At 39.8% G+C, this 20,682-nt stretch overlaps 1 protein-coding gene across 1 annotated transcript in view; it reads right to left on the reverse strand.

Annotated features, from left to right (window-relative positions):
• Positions 1 to 14,630, reverse strand: part of 5-HT2B (5-hydroxytryptamine receptor 2B) — a 245,146-nt gene extending 230,516 nt beyond the window's left edge. The window contains exon 1 of the mRNA XM_065235345.1: positions 14,158 to 14,630. Within this exon, the coding sequence (XP_065091417.1) occupies positions 14,158 to 14,590 (433 nt within the window). The 5' untranslated portion in view covers positions 14,591 to 14,630. The remainder of the gene's footprint in view (positions 1 to 14,157) is intronic.
• Between the last annotated feature and the right edge of the window lie 6,052 nt (positions 14,631 to 20,682).

Consider the following 20,682-nt stretch of genomic DNA (forward strand, 5'->3'; position numbering starts at 1 on the left):
CGCTGAAAATGAGATTATCTGGATGTGTCGCCCCCTCGCAGTTATGTGCGCCGATTAAACTTCAAAAATCTTTATAATCGTCTCTCTGTGCGGTCTTTCACATCATTCAATACCAATAAAACGAATATTATAACCTGTTAAATCACTCACCTAATCAAGTGTCCTGTGCAAAAACTTCCACGTCAAATGAATTTCAAATAGTAATTTACTATATTTTCATCATGCATGTTTTTTTTTCACTCACAACTTTTGCTGCGTACGAACTTTAAAATTTATTTCGAAATAATATCAATAATCACACTAAATGACTATTATATGTGATATGCCATAACAAGATAGCTTATGTAACGTAATATCATCTTTTGACTGAACTTGGCGTTCATGTGCACCAACTTTACTATGATTTGTTATAGTTGAAACATGTTTGTGCCATTTTGAAAAATGAACCGATACGAAAGATCGATTCGAAATGATTGATTAAATTGGTGAATCGATTATTTAAAAAAAAAGTAGAAGGGTCTGTGCCTAGGGGCACGAACGGAAGCTTGACGTAGGACCGCTAGTGGACGGAATAAATGTGAAGAGCATTTAGTTCTTTTAATTGATCAATTATCTATTATCTCAACTCTCCGTTTTTGAATTGTAGGCGTACAAAATTTGTAGAATTTTTTTTTTTCAAAGAGAAAGTTGATTAAGAGAATCAATCAAAATTACTTGCACCCCTACTTCCAAGTTTGGTTACAAGATTACAACTCTGGAGAGCATTTTCTGAGGTCGTTGGGGACTTGTGATAAATTCTATTCCAACTCTTTAATGGTGTAAGCTTGATGGCCCTGAAAAGGGCCGTTTAGTGTAGGTGACAGCATCACGTACCCCATTTTCCAGGAACACCTTCAGCACACCTCGTAGATCAGACCGCAGATACGTTTGACACCACCACGGCGAGTCAGACGACCGATGGCGGTTATCTCGAAGAACTTTGCGATGACGCTTGGCGCCTCCTTTACCAGACCTTTTCCTCCTTTGTCGCGACCAGTCAATTGTTGCTTGTTAGGTGTGAAGGAGTGGACTAGCCACCACCTTCCTACTGCTGCTATTGCTGTTCACCACGCCGTCCGAAGCGAAAATGAGCTAATGCCATACAGCAGCGCTCTTTTATATCCTTTCAGGTTAAAGCAGAATGATGTGCAACCAAATGGTATAAAAGCTACAAAGACTCCTCCCATTATGAGTAGTTTGCTATCAAGTAGCGACACTGGCTTTTTTCGTTTTGCGTACACGGCGAATGAGAACGACCCAAATTTGAGTTTAGTTCACTCATAATCGCCAAAAGTGCAGGAACTCAGCGATGAGTAAATTTGTCTCGTGGTTTCCTGTGGAAAACCTAAAAAATCTGCCAGAAAATGAGGAAATTGACGAAAATTTTATTCAGTCTCGGAGTAGTACCAATAGACTGAGTGAATCCAATCTTTACTTTTCTCAAATTCGGCAATTTTTCCCTGAAAAATCCTGGAAAAAAACCTCGGAAAACATGAGGCAAATTTACTAATCGCTGAGTTCCTGCACTTTATTTCTTATTTCTGAGATAACTAAACTCAAATTGGGGTCGATCTCATTCGCCGTGATATCACCTTGAAATATATCGGCGCCGATGGTTAGCGTGATTACCTCTCACCCCAGCAGGCCTGGGTCCAATCTCAGTCGGCGCCACCGGCATGTTCTAAGGCATAACATCTCTGATCACGCCTTCCTTCGGGAAGTAAAGCCGTTGGTCCCCGGTTGAGTTGATGGGTCGATTGGTAGGGTCCAGGTGCGGGAGCTGCCTCCCTGGCGTCGGTAGCATTGGAGCTCAGTACGGAAAACAAATCTCACGTCACTTTTCAATAGGTCCTATCTACATTGATCGATTCTCTTCATCGACACTCTCTTTCGTAAATAACTCGGCTTCACAAATGTTTCCTGCCGTCTTCGTGGAATTAGATGCTAGATTATTGCTTCTTCCATCGAAAATATCCGGCCGTGGCGATTCAAAGTTGATCAAGGTTGATCAAAATAATTTGTACCCCTGCTACCAGTTTGATTACATGAGCATTTTGTGTGGTCGTTGGTTCTGAATATGGACAAACAGGCAGATGAATTCTATTCCTACTCTTTACTGTAATAAGCTTGGTGGCTCTGAAAAGAGCCGTTTTGTTGCCAAAGTTGGTGATGATTTAACCTCCGAAACCAAACAGAGTGCGTCTCTGTCACTTCAAAACATAGATGACATCAATGGCCGCTTACGCTTGGCGTGTTTAGTGTAGGTGACAGCATCACGGATCTCATTTTTCAGGAACACCTTCAGCACACCTCGTAAATCAGACCGGAGATACGTCAGACACCGCCACGGCGAGCCAGATGACGGATGGTAGTTATCTTGAAGAATTTGTGTTTGGTTCTGAATATGGCGATGAGTGTGCAAAATATTACGCAATTCCATCCTCCCTATTCGCATGCGCCCGAGGATCGGAGGCAAATGCCACCTCGACTTGTTTCGTCTACTTACTACTCTCTGACGACTGTGCTGGGGAAGCAGCATGTGCATGTAGGTAATTGGTGGATTTGTTAGTTAATTCGACGGTTTTGGACAATGCTGGACATTTACCAGTTAGTTTCTTGTTGAAAACCAACATTCCAACCATATTTCTGATCGATTGGTGATAAAATTATTGAAATTGGACCAGGGGCAGCTGAGTTATTAACGTTCAAAATCTTTCTTAATTTGTTGAATGTTTCATTTTCGGTTTTCACAAAGTGTACCCCCATATAGAAATCAAAGCCGTAGTCCTACGTCAAAAAATGAATCGATTCACTAAGATCGATTCTTGCCTCAAGATCGCCCAATGCTAGCGAGCATATAATGCTGATTCTAATACCCTGGACAGACTATGGCTTATATCATGTAATATAGGCTGTCTTGCAATGAGCACTCATACATAGGATTTCCAGTGAAAACTAGATGTATGAGTGCTCATTGCAAGACAGCTTATATTACATGATATAAGCCATAGTTTGTCCAGGGTATAAGAATGTGTTTATTTGTATGTAGGAGAATCTTACCTCAGAAAGATGGACCGTTAAAATTGACCCAAGCAATGAAGTTAATCTAACCGTACACGGTCAATCAGAACAACTCAGCGACTGAATTTGATTGACTCGGAGCATTTTATTTCCATACGAAATTTTCTCATACATACATATCCAGAACAACATGTGAAAAGGGCATACAAGCTTTTTGTAAACAAACCTTCTTATGCCTTTTTTTCGCCACCCATATCACACCAACGCAAACCTTTAACATCACCGAGTAGGGGACACTTTCCCCTCCCCGATGATATTGCTGGTTTGCGTGGGCGACCCTCGGTTGGTGAGAAATGGCCTACAAAGGTTTGTTTACAAAAAGCTTGTATGCCCTTTTCACATGTTGTTCTGGATATGGGAAAACCTCAGTGTTCACTCGGCTGTCGACAGTAGCAGGCCACTCTCAATGTATGTCACGCGATCGTCTGTTTACTCAGCAGCAACCATTGTGTGGTCGTCCTCATTGTTATTTATCTGCAGTTCTTTCGGTCGATGCGTTGTCGACTTTGCAAAGCAACCATTTAGTGATGAGTGTGTGAGTGATGACCACGTGTTGCGTCCATTACAGTAATGGAAGCGCTCTGTCCCTTGTTGGCGATATTGCCATACAATGAAACCACTGGAAGTGGATCCCATTCTGATGGAGAATGCTTATTGGCGTGCGGAAGATAAAGTGTTTATTGTGTTGTACCTTTTGACTATAGCTTTAAGATGTTTTGTATAATAAACAAGAATAATCGGCTCTGTAAAGTTAATTCGGTTGAGCCTTATATAATAAATAAATAATCAAAAAAATGGAAAAACCTGCAGTTACTCATTAGTTTTTTTTTCAGATTCAAAATGGCCGAATTTTATCAAACATATGAACGATTGACCATAGCTAACAATGATGCAAAGTTTCATGCAAGTCGGAGAAGGTCGCATCTGATCGACTCGGATGAGTATGGGTCGATAGTCCAACCAGCCTCGGTACGTACCATCCCTATGATCAAAATGGATTCCGAGAAGGAGAAGTGGAAACAACGCTTTATAAAATATATACACTGCCTCAATGACACGATAGCATCAATATTCCAAATGCCGTTACGTTTCAGCATCACACCTCCGGCGCGGGATTTGTTTTCCATTCTAACCGGCGGAACGAGAGGGATGACGAAGGATACCGTGCATATATTTTATGGATTTCTGGATGAAATGCCAGGCGGTATACCGAGTAAAACAACTTCGAGTGCCACTTAAACACGGATCGAGGCCGTCTGGCAACCGAGCGGTGGCATCTTACGACGATGGAAGAATGCTGCATGCTTCCTCGCGGCTCAACTGAAGAAGAAAGAAATACACGGTAGAGTCTGTAAACAACAATTTGAAAAATTAACTTTTCTGCCCTCTAGCAGCAGTAGCATGCAGAAGAAGTAAGACATCCCATGGATTACGTAGCATGATGATGCAGCAGAACCTCTTATCAAACCAACAACAATGTCAAGCCTGCCGAAACGGGTGATGGTAGGAGGAGTTTTCAATTTGCATCAATTTATTCCTGTAAGATTTTAGATTTAGAAAAAAAAAACTAGGAATATGGGAGGCTTTGTTTCGCTTGCTGCAAACAAAGACTTCGATTGATGATTTTTTGAGAACTTATACCTAGCTCATTCGTACCATCTATCAACATCTTTACCGAATGAGAGAACTAATAATCCTTCCAGTGGATGTTGTTGGAAAATTGATGATGAAATTTAATTCCTACCAAAGCAGCAACTTTAGTGCCGTAATGTATTTAGCAAATCCGATTATTTTCGTCCGTTATGAGGAAGCCGACTGTTTTATTTTATTTGCACTCTTACACACATGTACACAAATGTTCACACGGAGGAAGCACACCTACACACGCACACACTGACGTTGGCATCTTTTCTGCAAATTCCATCCCAGAAGGCTTTCCGTTGGCGGCGCAGAACAAGCAGGAAGACGCAGCTCTAAATAAATATTTCATACATTTAATTTACATATGATTACAGACAAATCCTGCCAGAAACGGCTGCTCGTTACGACGGCGATAACAATGACGACGACGACGACGACGACGACGGCGATGGTGATGACAATGATGAAGTTGGTGGCGGTAAAGTGCGTAAACATGTGTTTTCGAGACACGAGTGAATAACAAGCCCTTGTCTGTACCTTTGTATGGTTCGTTTTCAAAGCACCACCGCCAGACCTCAGATTCAAAAGGAAATAAATTTACAACAAGATCTTACACAAACAAAATAGAATATCATGAGCACTACTAAGAATAAATCAGAGGCGTTCGCAGTAGAAAAGCAGCCACGTTGGCCCTTTGTACCACTGAAGATGCATGGGATAAAAGAGTGAGTGACTAAGTTCTCAGTAAGAGGGCCAGACAACTTTGAGTGTTAATCTCAATGGATTAAGCTACTCATGAATTTATAAAATTATTAAGTTAAAATTTCAATTGAACATCCCTTAATTTAACGCAACACATTCAAGATTCCGCCTTAACACTCCGAATACGGTGGGTAAAAAACTATACGCCGGCTACGAAGCCTCCGAAAAACGTGTAACGGCAAGTTTGAAATGGCACAACTTAGCCATTTCTTAATGAATTTCAAAAATTGTGGTACCTTTAGAATTCCTTGGGTTTGTAGATGATTTAAAAAGATTTAAAATAGAGTCGTCTACTTTTTAAAAGGCGAAAAGAGTTGTTACACGTTTTTTTGAAAGGTGTGTTTGTAGGGTTTTGCAAGTGGCACAAGATCTGTAATTTAGATTAATGGGCATAAATGTTCACAACTAGCCACAATACAGTCATGGTTCCTATATATGGATCCTGGAGACAACGGAACGGTCCTCAAAAAATCCGGAACATCCGTAAAAGTGGTCAATCCATGAACCTGATCCTAAAGCTCGGTGGTTTTTTTTTTTTGAAAACATTTGGAACTGAGATATATAAAAAAATATTTGAGGTGGTGGCATAAACATGTACCTGGATGGCCATGGCACCGTCCTCTGGAAGATCCGGAACATCCGTAAAAGTGGGCAATCCATGAAACTGATCCTAGAGCTCCGCGTTTTTTTAACATTATGATCTGTGATATAAGAATGAATTTGGGTCATGGACCCAGATGGCCATCGGTTCAGCGGAAGATCCGGAATATCCGTCAAAGTAGTAAATCCACGATCCTGATCCTAGAGATCCGTGTTTTTATCAACATTAGGAACTGTGATGATAGAAATAATTTGGGGCCATCCTCTGGTAAGTCCAGAACATCCGTAAAAGAAGTCAATCAATGAAACTAATCCTAGAGCTCCGCAGTTTTTTCAAAAATATTAGGAACTGTGATATAAGAATAAATTTGTGGTCGTGACATAAACATGTACCTAGATAGCCATGGGACCGTCGTCCGGAAAATCAACAACATCCGTAAAATAGTCACTCCATAAACTTGAGAGGTGGAAGCAGTACTATGACGAGCACCTCAACGGTGAAGCAGCAGAAAACGAAGGTGGCACGGCAACAGACCTTGCAGCACGCGCATAAGACGACAGGCTATCGGCCCTTGATCTTCAAGAAGTTGAGGAGGAGATCGGTCGGCTGAAAAACAACCAAGCAACTGGTGTAGATCAACAACCAAGTGAGCTATTAACAGTCCGAATACGATGCTTCCGAAAAACATGTAACGGTAAGTTTGCAAAGGCATAGCTTAACCATTTCTTGATAAATTTAAAAAAATAAGGTATCTCTAGAATTCCTATGGTCTGCAGATTATTTTGATTGTAAAAAAAAATTAAAAATAGAGTCGCCTACTATTTAAAAATTCGAAAAGAGTCGTCACACGTTTGTTTAAACGTGTTTATGGGTTTTGCAAATAGCTTAAGATCTACAATCTACATTAAGGAGAGGTTCATTTAGATTTTATCGAAAAAATCGATTTTTTTACATAAAATGAAAACTACACATGTGTAGAATATATGTGTCAAAATATATTCCGATACAATACGTATTTTTCGAGTTAGAGCGTCTCGAACGGACCCATGTCACGAACGGACCCATGTAACGCCAAAAACTTTAAACGCGGAACCATGTTTTGAGAACTCTTGTCAATGATAAGTCTTGTTCTATTCATCCGATTCGCTTCATTCAAACATAGTTTTAAAGTGAATACTTTTCTTTATGGCTTATACCTATTATTGGAATGTTTTTTTTTAAATAATTTTTAAACGAGATCAAAGTAAAAAAAAAGTGAAAAAATTAACTTTTTTAATGTCCAAAAAGTTAGGTTTTTTTCGTTAAAAAATTGTTTCGGTTAGGTATGTGCCGAAGGAAATTTTATGTATTTTCATAATACATGACAGTAACTCATTTCAGTTTACCACGGAAGGCCCTACAATTGACAGCAGGGGACATTGTTTCGTGTGCAGAGGCCGTCGAGATCCACCATGTTGAAGCCGCCATTTTGAATTTTTCAAAAACAAAAAACATGTTGTAGTCATCAATGTATAACGCATTAAAACTCAATAGCACAACTTTGTATGTCTTTTCGTTCTCCCACAAAAAATTTGCAAAGTTTGCACGATTTTCGGCCAAATCCAAATGATCCTCCCCTTAATGGGCACAAATGTTCATTTTAAGCTAGAATACCTTCATGGTTCCTATATATGGATCCTGGAGACACCGGAACGGCCCTAAGGCAAATCCGGAACATACGTAAATGTGGTCAATCCACGAAACTGAGCTTAGAGCTCCGCGTTTTTTTTTTAAAACATGAACTGTGATATAAAACAGAATTTGTGGTCGTGACACAGACATGGACCTGGATGGCTATAAGGCCGTCCTCTGGAAGATACAAAAAATCTGTAAAAGTGGTCCAGTGGGTTCTTATATCACAGTGTTTAAAAAAGAACCGCAGAGCTCTAGGATCAGTTTCACAGTATGACAAATTTACGGATTTTCCGGATCTTTTGGAGGACAGTTCCATGGCCATCCGGATCCATGTTTATCTCACGACCATAAATTCTATCTTAAATCGTAGTTCCAAGAGTTTTCCACGTTTTCTCACAGTCATGGATGATCCACTTTTACGGATGATTCGGATCTTCTGGAGGACGGTCCAATGGCCATCCAGGTTTAAGTTGATGTCTCGACCCTAAATTCTTCACACAGTCCACAGTTCGAAGTGTTTTTGACAAAATCACGGAGCTCTAGAAACAATATCATGGATGGACCACTTTTACGGATCTTCCGGAGGACTGTCCCATGGTCATTCGGGCCCATGTTTATGTTAAGACCCCAAATTCATTCTAATATCACAGCTCCACGGTTTTATCGTTCTTGGATCAATTTTATGGCTTGCTTGCTTGCAATCACGCTAAGGCCTTGTTGATCTCTGCTGTCCGAAGACGTCGTGTCCATTCTGCTCGACCACACGTCGCCAGCCTCGTAGTCTGCGAAGAGTCCACAGGACGCCTTCTACTTGGTCGATCTACCTTGCCCGTTCTGCACCTCTTCTTCTTGTTCCTGTTGGGCCACTTTCGAAAAGCATTTCTACTGGGTCGTCGTGTGGCATTCTTACGACATGCCCAGCCCACCATAGTCGCCCAATTTTTGCAATGTGGACGATGCATGGTTCTCCCAGCAGCTGGTGCAATTCGTGGTTCATTTGCCTCCTCCACGTTCCGTCATCCATCTGCACTCCACCGTAGATCGTACGCAACACCTTCCGTTCGAAAACACCAAGGGCGCGTTGGTCCTCCACGAGCATAGTCCAGGTCTCGTGGCCGTAGAGGACCACCGGTCTAATCAGCGTCTTGTAGACAGTCAACTTCGTGCGGCGGCGAATTTTACTCGACCAGAGCGTCCTCCCGAGTCTAAAGTAGGCACGATTCCCTGCCATAATGCGTCTTTGAATTTCTCTGCTGGTATCATTTTCGGTGGTCACCAGTGAGCCCAAATACACGAACTCATCGACCACCTCGATTTCATCACCGTCAATCTGAACCCAGGGTGGGAGGCTAACATTGTCTTCCCTAGAACCTCTCCCTCTGCGTTGATGGCAAGTCCAGTCGCCTAGCCTTCAGTCTGATGTACGATTCCGCCATCGTCTCAACGCTTCATGCCATAATGTCGATGTCATCGGTGAAGCCAAGAAGCTGGATGGACTACCTAAAGATCGTGCCTCTCGTGTCTGCCCCAGCTCTTCTGATCACACCTTCTAACGCGATGTTGAATAGCAGACACGAAAGTCCATCACCTTGCCGCAGCCCCCTTCGAGATTCAAAGGGACTCGAGAGTGTCCCCGATACTCGAACAACGCACATCCCTCGATCCATCGTCGCCTTGACGCAGTTTATACGGAAATACATACTCGTGCATAATCTGCCATAGCTGATCACGATCGATTGTGTCGTATGCGGATTGTAAATCGATGAACAAATGATGTGTAAGCAAGTTGTATTCGCGGCATTTCTGCAGAACCTGAATCCCGCCTGGTATTGCCCCACGAAATCTCTTGCAAATGGTGACAGGCGGCGGCATAGAATTTGCGAGAGTACCTTGTAGGCGGCGCTTAGCAGTGTAATCGCGCGGTAGTTGCAGCAATCCAACTTGTCGCACTTTTTGTAGATTGGGCATACGACACCTTCTATCCACTCCTCCGGTAATATCTCTTCCTCCCAAATCTTGGCATTTACCCAGTGCAGCGCTCTAGCCAGTGCTTAACCACCGTGTTTTAATAGCTCACTTGGATGTTGATCTACACCAGTTACTGTTGTTGTTCTTCAGCCGACCGATCTCCTCCACAACTTCTTGAAGATCAGGGGCCTATAGCCTGTCGTCTTCTGCGCGTGCTCTAAGGTCTGTTGCCTTGCCACCTTTGTTTTCTGATGCATCACCGTTGAGGTGCTCGTCATAGTACTGCTTCAACCTCTTAATTTTATGGAGTGACCATTTTACGGATATTGTTGATCTTCCGGACGACGGTCCCATGGCCTTCTAGGTACATGTTTATGTCACGCCCGCAAATTAATTTATGTATGACAGTTCCAAGTGATTTCGAAAAAAAAACCGAATTTATCCACCTATGGTGTGATCAGACCCTTCTTACTTATTCAAGTTTATTTATTTTATTGTCATTATCAGTGACCAAGCCCCCCACCCCCGTGTCATCCAGTGACGCTACGCCACTGCCTGGGGGTACCCGGAATATATCCGGGTGTAGTCTATTTGGTGAGGCTACCAATCACCTTATCATCGTATTTTAATGTGATTTAATGGGTTTTAATTCAATTCATATTCAAGCAACTTCCCCGGGGTACCCGGAACATGTCCAAGTGTGTCCAATGTGGTGTGGAACACTTAACACGACTTGCATTGATCTTATTTTTGAATTCTGTAGTAATTTGATGTGTCGCATGATGGTTTTGATACGTTTTCCGTTAAATCTAGCGTGAAGGCCCATATTCACCGGATCTTATTCCGGCCATATCTCCGGAACCGGTTCACCGATTCCAAAACCGTTCAAAAGCGTCAAGACCTATCATTTGGCGCCAAGTTTGTCCAAATCTGTTGAGCGGTTGCTGAGAAACGTGAGCGCATTCATTTCGTTACATACACACACACATACACACATACACACGTACACACACACACACAGACATGTTCCGATCTCGTCGAGCTGAGTCGAATGGTATATGACACTCGGCCCTCCGGGCCTCGGATCGATAGTCGGTTTTTCAAGTGATATCTATACCCTTCTTTGTAAGAAGGGTAAAATCGTGGAGCTCTAGGATCAGTTCCATAAATTGACTACTTTTACGGAATTTTCGGAGGACGGTCCGATGGCCATCAAGGTCCATGTTTATGTCACAACCGCAAATTCATTCTATCATCTCAGTTCTTAGTGTTTTTCAAAAACTGCGGAGCTCTAGGATGAGTTTCATGGATTGATCACTTTTACGGATGTTCCGGATCTTCCGGAAGACGATACCATGGGCATCCAGGTTCATTTTTATGTCACAACAACAAATTCTTTTTATCATTACAATTCCTAATGTTTATAAAAACACGGAGCTCTAGGATCAGGATCGTGCATTTACCACTTTTACGAATGTTCCGGATGTTCCACTGGACGTTCCGATGGCCATCTGGATCCATGACCCAAATTCATTCTTATATCACAGATCCTAATGTTAAAAAAACGCGGAGCTCTAGGATCAGTTTCATGGATTGTCAACTTTAACGGATGTTCCAGATCTTCCGGACGACGGTCCCACTGCCATACAGGTACATGTTTATGTCACGACCCCAAATAGTTTTTTTTTTATATCACAGTTCCTAATGTTTTCAAAAACACCGCCGAGCTTTAGGATCCAGTTCATGGATTGACCACTTTTACGGATGTTCCGGCTTTTTGAGGACCGTTCCGTTGTCTCCAGGATCCATATATAGGAACTATGACTGTATTCTGGCTAGTTGTGAACATTTGTGCCCATTAATCTAAATTACAGATCTTGTGCCACTACCTGTGGCGCGCATAGTCAATTCCCTTGCGTTTGACGTTTACACATTAACGCCATCTGTTCAGCGTAGCCCACCACAGTATACTCAACAGATGGCGGTAATGTTTTAACGACGATGTTTTACAGTGAGAAATATTCAATGTGTTATGTCTGTTTGTCTGTGGTCGTACTTTGTTACTGGGAACAATATGAGTGACATAGGATTCTTAAGAGTAGAGAGTCGTGACTGGATGGAGTCTTGATCTTGTGGGGCGACAAGAAATTGTTGAAGTAATGAAATTGGGTTGTTAGCGGAATGCTTTAATAAAACAGCAAAAAAGGTTATCTTGATATCTTGATCATGACTTTTTTTACCTATGGGATGAGTACTTAAGGGGGTAAGATTTTGATAAGTTCTTTAGTGGGAATGACACTGATGAAGACTGCACATTGTAGTCGAAATACGTATCTGTCATGGATACCAAAATTAATTAAGTGGAATTAAATGGAAGATAACCTTTTTTGCTGTTTTATTAAAGCATTCCGCTAACAACCCAATTTCATTACTTCATTATGATGGCTACCAAGCCTTTGGGGATTTTCCTTATTAGATAGTTGTATAGATTTTTCTCCTTTAGCTTACTTAAATCTTTGGTTTTTATTAGTTAGGTAGGTTCCGATTCAACACATTGTAGTTTCATTTTTATACCTATGATCATGACTTTTTTTACCTATGGGATGAGTACTTAAGGGGGTAAGATTTTGATAAGTTCTTTAGTGGGAATGACACTGATGAAGACTGCACATTGTAGTCGAAATACGTATCTGTCATGGATACCAAAATTAATTAAGTGGAATTAAATGGAAGATAACCTTTTTTGCTGTTTTATTAAAGCATTCCGCTAACAACCCAATTTCATTACTTCATTATGATGGCTACCAAGCCTTTGGGGATTTTCCTTATTAGATAGTTGTATAGATTTTTCTCCTTTAGCTTACTTAAATCTTTGGTTTTTATTAGTTAGGTAGGTTCCGATTCAACACATTGTAGTTTCATTTTTATACCTATGATCATGACTTTTTTTACCTATGGGATGAGTACTTAAGGGGGTAAGATTTTGATAAGTTCTTTAGTGGGAATGACACTGATGAAGACTGCACATTGTAGTCGAAATACGTATCTGTCATGGATACCAAAATTAATTAAGTGGAATTAAATGGAAGATAACCTTTTTTGCTGTTTTATTAAAGCATTCCGCTAACAACCCAATTTCATTACTTCATTATGATGGCTACCAAGCCTTTGGGGATTTTCCTTATTAGATAGTTGTATAGATTTTTCTCCTTTAGCTTACTTAAATCTTTGGTTTTTATTAGTTAGGTAGGTTCCGATTCAACACATTGTAGTTTCATTTTTATACCTATGATCATGACTTTTTTTACCTATGGGATGAGTACTTAAGGGGGTAAGATTTTGATAAGTTCTTTAGTGGGAATGACACTGATGAAGACTGCACATTGTAGTCGAAATACGTATCTGTCATGGATACCAAAATTAATTAAGTGGAATTAAATGGAAGATAACCTTTTTTGCTGTTTTATTAAAGCATTCCGCTAACAACCCAATTTCATTACTTCATTATGATGGCTACCAAGCCTTTGGGGATTTTCCTTATTAGATAGTTGTATAGATTTTTCTCCTTTAGCTTACTTAAATCTTTGGTTTTTATTAGTTAGGTAGGTTCCGATTCAACACATTGTAGTTTCATTTTTATACCTATGATCATGACTTTTTTTACCTATGGGATGAGTACTTAAGGGGGTAAGATTTTGATAAGTTCTTTAGTGGGAATGACACTGATGAAGACTGCACATTGTAGTCGAAATACGTATCTGTCATGGATACCAAAATTAATTAAGTGGAATTAAATGGAAGATAACCCTTTTTTGCTGTTTTAAGAAATTGTTGTTTGCGAGAATTTTTCAGTATGACAATTCCCAAGCATGATCTAAACAAAGCCAGGTTTTTTTTTCTACAAAAGTCAGATTTTTAGAAAAATATAACTTGGCAACCCTGGTCACATGGCTGGAAGAATTTTCACTCGGTCAGCAATCTGTTTGTAGGTGAGGATGACTTGCGCGAGTGAATGAATTTTCCCATGCTTGACAACATAAACACTCCCTTCCTAAATGAATTATAAAACAGCCGCCAACTAGCGTAAGCTTTCCACAACGAAGTGGTTTTCAACGAGACGAGATTCGTTCCGTTTTTTTCTTTGCATGTGAATGGATTATTTTTATAAAACCTTCCATGGTTTGAGAACTGGTCTTCTCTTTTTCTACAAGTGGGATACCCCTGGAACCGTTGAAAAAGCGCAAGCTCACTCGGCATGATGGCCAATTTTGAGATGTTATTTGAATAACAAATAAGAATCGTCATCATCAGAGAAAGCAAACAGAATACACCAATTACTGGTCCGATTTCCCGGGAAAAAAAACCATCCAAAGCTTTAACCGAGTACTTACCTCTCACCAGCGTCAGAATGCCGAGTGGCATCACCGAGAGGGCCACCATTAGGTCGGTGATGGCCAGCGACATCAGGAAGTAGTTGGTTACATTCTGCAGCCGCCGCTCCCAAACGATGGCCAAACAGACGAGAATGTTTCCGGCCGCGGTGCCAAACACCAGCACAATGGCCAACAGAGCCCAATAATTGTTGAGTGCCGTCCCATCGCCAGCTACGGTTTCATCTGTTTGGTGGTCACCCTCGACAGATATCGCGGCGTCAATAGGCGTTGCGCTTAGGTTCACCCTCACCCGCGGCAACCCGAGTCCGGATCGATAGTCACTTGCGGCATGATTTGCAAACTTAAAATAATTGATTGGTTTTGTTGCCGACCACAGCCACATTTCCAACGGGTCGCTGTAGAATGGTTTCGTTATTTTGGTTCGCATCATGGTGAAGATTTTTGGCCACGGCGAATGTTGTAGTCATACGCTTTTGGACTGCCTGCAAGGAAAGACCGAAAACAAGGAGGAAATTAGCATTGCGGGAATAATTGGTTCAGAGCTGGGGCTGATCACATTACACTTTAATTAATGCCTGATTAAAGGAATACCATTATTGCACTCAGAAAACTAAACGCTATGTAACCATTTGGTCAGTCTAATGACATTTGAAGGGAGTGTCGTCAATATTTGTTACAAGGAATTCGTATAATCTGTTATCCGTTAATGAATCGTTCAATACGACCATCTCACACGATTTATTTTTAAAGCATAAGTGTTAGCGGATAAATCCATAATACAATCGTATTATTTGCTGTAGACTTTTTCTCTCAGTGCATAGAAAGGATCAAATTAATACGTTAATAGGTCTGTACTTGCTTTTTTACTTTTGCTGTATTTTTCCCCTGTTCGGGACCTAACACTACTGCGACCAGTAATTTGATCTGTTGTAGTATATCCCGTGTCATTAGTTTGGTGCATGTCGTATTACTCCATCACTATTGAGAAATGATGATTCGATTTTTTTTTTAGTTTTCATAGTTGCATTTATCGCAAGGATCCGACTATAATTGAAAGGTCCCGCTATTTATACCCTTCGGAGTGTTGAAACCAGAGTTAAATTTTCCTCGTGTGTGCAAAAATGTGCTGCCGAGACTCTCAACAAACCGTCTCCCGTCGCAACGAAAACAACATGTGATGAGCGAGAAAGAGACACGCGAGAATAAGATACGAGCGAGGAACAAATGCGACACCCAAAAATGAGCTGCAGAGCTCGAAGTTCTGAAAGGTGTAGGTAAGCAAAATACAGGCTGTTGAAACTTGGTTGCTTTGACCGACACGTCATTTGCGTTTGCACAAACCATTCCTATTTTAGAGGAAAGGTAGCATATATTTGCAGTGCTTAAATTCTTGAAATCCTCTAGCTTGAGCTTGAGCTTGAGCTTGATTGACCGCCTACGGTTGCTACTCTGTTACTGCCAGATCAGCTGTAATTACACAGAGAACCAATAGACGATGCTTGGGACTAGCAATCATCCTCAATGTGTAAAAACTGGTGATCTTAAATTAGGCAATACCAGCGCCGGCCGCGCCCGAACACAGGTCAAGAAAGGAATGGGAAGGATTGTGTTGACATGACACTCGCTTTGATGGAAGCCGAGAACACCTCTGCACTTCCACGAGGAATCACTGGGATGTTGGATAAGAGGGTTGGGTTTGCAGCAGGGTTCGTTTTGGTAAACGATAAGCTGAATTGATGTCCTAATGATCATATAACGCAAAGGAGCTTGGGACTAAACCCACGGTCTTCTGCTCAGTAAGCAAAAACGTTTGCCACTAGGCAGACGACCTCCTTTTTAATCATCGATTTGCTGTTATTACCATGTAGTCATGTTAACAAATAAAACGATTGACGAATCTTGAATGTGGATGGGCTTGAGATTAGACCCATGATGTTCTGCTCAAAAAGCAAAACCGGTTTCTCTAAGGCCACCGAGCCCCTCATATCACATTACAGCGTTACTCAAGTTTTTATAACTATTCAAACCCGGCACCGACGACAACGAAAAGTTTTACAAAATACACGATAAACAAGCGATCTTACCATACATTTTTAATATGAAAGGACCTGGGACCGAGCTTTTTTGCTCGGTAAGCAAGCCACTGCAACCGACGACCTTTTAAATCCTAAAACTAAAAGCTACGAAAGAGTACTTAGGCCATCATTGAAATCCACTTTCACGCGACGTTTAATGTTTCGATTTTCTCTTTACGCATGGTTCAGGCAATCATAACAAGCTGTGACCGACGTGACAATTGTTTAAGACCTGGTTAAACAAGCTATTCAAATGAAATTACGTTCTAGAATTTCACTTGGCGTGTAATGAACATCAGAAATAAGCAATAATTCATATTTTCAGCGGTTAATAATTAATTTTAAATATACTAATGGTACTGCCTATGGCGACTGCGACGGCGGATACGACAGCGACTACGACGGCGCCTACGACAACGACAACAGCGAATTTGTAGCTTACCATTTGTCTAGAATAAACACCTTTGCCCGGCACCTCCACTGGTTGTTCATGTCCGCTATTTGTCACTGTTTTCAAAATATCTAATAGCAATTACCTTTGTAATACTTCCTGTATTGCCATGGTGATCTTGGAGGAGGTTCGCATCTAGTGCTTTCCCCAGGAACCGTTCACGGCCACCAGCTACCGCCCGTCCAGTCTTGGGCGTATCCAGCGAGACATTCTTCAGCTTTCAGCTTACTCACAACGTGATTCTATAATCATTTTTTTAATTATAAAATCTTGTCGAAGACTAAGAAGTCAAAATATATGTGTTGCCGAAATTGGAACCAAATATTTAAACAAATGGACTAGCATATGTTATTTAAATTTGTCATTAGAGTGGTCCTATGAAATCCATGTTTTGCCAATAACTTTTTTATTTGAAATTTATCATGAAAGTCGGTTTCTAGAGACTTTTAAAACTCTTTAAGACGAATGTTGCATAGAGAAATTTGTTGCCTGTATCTCTCCAGATAAAAAAGATATACCCAAATATAGTAAAAAATGTGAATAATTTCAAATTTATTTTTTTACGAGTTTAAAAAATTACATACCTCCAATTTTTTCAAATTATTAAGAATAACATACGTCCTTTCAAATGCCGTAAAAAAAAAACATTTTTTTACCCCAACCAGAGATATTAACATTTGAAAAGTGCATATTTTTAGTATAAAAACGTCAATAACTCTTGATCGGCGAAAGATATTGACAAGTTTTGTGCAGCAAAAAGTTGCGTCTTTTTAAGATCTAAAAGATATTTGAAGACACCTTTGCTGAAAAATTCGAAATAAGAAAACTAGAGCAAAACAACGGTTTTTTGTAGAGCCACCCTAACTCAATTCAAGAAAATAGCTCTAAATTGGCCAATTTAAGAGATAAAAAAAGTTGTTTCCAACAAAGTTACTTGAAATTAGCTCAGCTTTAACTTTGCCGGAAAATGTATACCTTAATTTATTCAAACAAAACAGTAAGATTTTTGATTTCAATGATAATAGGAACCACCCTAGAATTCATTGTAATAGAAATGAGGCCTTAACTATAAGGAACAACTTTGTAGAAAAAACTTTAAGTCTAAAGTTTCAATTTCAAGCTCAAAACATATCATTCCACATAAATCTGCATTCTGGACCACTGTGCATTGTTCATAGGCGAATCAAACAAAGAATTCTTTATTCATTTGAAACCAAAATTTTTGAAACTTTGGGAGTTTCTGTTGAAACAAAATTTCGAAAACTTACGTCATCAAAAGAATTTTCTCAAGAGTGACCTTGAGAAACTTACCCGTCATATGTCTAAATTCATCATTATTGGTGATTTTAATGCAAAACACCGCTCATGGAATAATGCTCAAAGCAATTCCGATGGTAGTATTTTGTTTGAAGATTGTTCTGGTTATTACACTATTATTTGGACCCAACATGCTTTTCTTCAGCAAGCGATCCCTCAACTATTGATTTGGTCTTAATTGATTCATGTCAACTTTGTAGCCAATTGGTTACCCATGCTGACTTCGGTTCTGATCACCTTCCAGTAACTTTTGAAATATTCCAAGAAATAATTTGTAATCCCAACAGCTCTACTTTCAACTACCATAGAGATTGGGAGCAATATCGAACATTTATGGAATTTAACTTCGATCCAAATATTTCTTTGCAAACCAAAGATTAAATTAATTATGCTCTTGAATCTCTGACTACTTCTATAGTTGAAACAAGAGCTGCCTCAATATCAAAAAGTGTGGTTAAATTCGATTCAATCTGAATAGACGACGATCTTCAGCTCTTGATCCGTCTTAAAAATGTCCGTAGGAGACAATATCAAAGAACACGCGATCGTGTCATGAAAATTATCTGACGGGATTTGCAAAATCAAATTAAAAAGCGATTATCTGCCCTGATGAACAAAACTTTTGAAAATAATGTTTCTAAATTAGACCCAAGTTTCAAACCCTTTTAAAAACTAACAAAAAATTTGAAAAAACCTCAAGAGCCTATTCCAGCGCTTAAAGAAGGTGATAAAATTTTGATCACAAATTTGTAAAAAGCTCAGAAACTTGCTAAGCAATTCGAGGGTTCCCATAATTTCAGTTTGAATCTTACTAGTTCTATTGAGAATCAGGTTGCTCGGGATTATCTGAATATTTTCTCTCGGGAAAATATTTTTGATTATTCCTGGAGGACTGATTTGGACGAAGTAAGGTCTATAACTAAAACATTTCATAATATGAAAGCTCCAGGTGATGATGGAATTTTCTATATCCTCATCAAAAAAACTCTTCGAGAGTACTTTGTCTTTCTTGGTAAAATTATCTTACAGACGTTTCCATTTGGCATACTTTCTTGATAAATCGAAAAATGCAGAAGTTGTTCCAATTTTGAAGCTGGATAAAAATCCAGCTGAAGCTTCTAGCTACCGTCGAATAAGTTTGCTTTCTTCAGTAAGTAAACTTATTGAAAAGATAATTTTGAATAGAATGATGCTTCACATCAATACGAACTCAATCATCATCAACTCTTAAGAGTTACCAATTTAATTCGTTCAAACAAATCTGAAGGCTGCTCAACTGGAGTTGCTCTTCTAGACATAGAAAAAGCATTCGACAGTGTTTGGCATGAAAGTTTGATTGCTAAATTAAAAAAGTTTAATTTTCCACTTTATATTATGAAATTAGTTCAAAATTATGTAACTGACAGAACTCTGCAGGTAAATTATCAAAATTCAAAATCTGAACGACTACCTGTTAGAGCAGGAGTTCCTCAGGGTAGCATTCTTGGGCCTATATTGTATAACATTTTCACTTCGGACCTCCCTGATTTGCCTCAGGGTTGCCACAAATCTTTGTTCGCTGATGACACAGGCATTTCCGCTAAAGGAAGACATCTTTGTTTTATTTGCAGCAGACTGCAGATTAGATATTTTCTCTTCTTATTTACAAAAATGGAAGATTTCTCCAAACACTTCAAAACTCAACTTATAATATTTCCACATAAGCCTAGAGCTTCTTTTTGAAACCTAGTAGTAGTCATAAAGTCACTATGAACGGAGTTCCAATTTCTTGGTCAAACCAAGTGAAATATCTTGGATTAGTACTTGACCAAAAATTAACTTTTAAAGATCACAAATATATAAAATGTTTGTATCCTCTTATAAACAGGACATCGAAACTTTGCCTGACAAATAAACTTCTAATATTTAAATAAGTTTTTAGACCGACCATGCTAACGGCGCCGGTGGTGTAGTGGTAAGCGTGATTACCTCTCACCCCAGCAGGCCTGGGTTCAAACCCAGTCGGCGCCGCCGGGATGTTCTGAGGCATAACATCTCTGATCACGCCTTCCTTCGGATGGGAAGTAAAGCCGTTGGTCCCCGGTTCATGAGTTGATGGATCGATAGGTAGGGTCCAGGTGTGGGAGCTGCCTTCCTGGCACGTCGCACAATGGCGCCAAGCTGGACTTTAATCAAAAAATTATTTTTTTGGTTTTCAATGGTTTGAATTTTTTTTATTTTTACATACATATTGAACAAAGTTTTCCCACAATATCAAAACATTATAAAGAAAATTATTTTTTTTAGCAGCTATTCAAAGGTGAGGAGGTCGAGAAATACTGTGAGAATTTACTTAAAAAAACAACAGCAAACCTCTGCCATTGATATGAATATATCTTTTCAACTATATTTCCGATTTGGATCAAAATGGTTTTAATTTGAAGGGTTTTTATTCAGCTTATGTTTGCCATTTGATTTATCCAATGCAAGTCTTCCTTCTCTTTCCTACATTCGACTATAAATGATAAGGCATGCAGAAAATTGCAAATCTTAATGTTTAAGGAGCTTGTACCTTTTTTGAAACAGTTCGAAAAGATCGCTTGTAGTGCACAATGATGGAAAATTATTGTACTTTTTGGAAATGTACATCTTGTTTTGCCCCTTTTTGCCCCAAGGTATGATTAAAAAAAAACTTTGGGG

The sequence above is a fragment of the Ochlerotatus camptorhynchus genome, unplaced genomic scaffold, assembly GCF_037179485.1.
Source record: "Ochlerotatus camptorhynchus isolate MF236.1 unplaced genomic scaffold, CSIRO-AGI_Acam_v1.1 ptg000472l, whole genome shotgun sequence".
Classification (NCBI taxonomy): Eukaryota; Metazoa; Arthropoda; class Insecta; order Diptera; family Culicidae; genus Ochlerotatus; species Ochlerotatus camptorhynchus.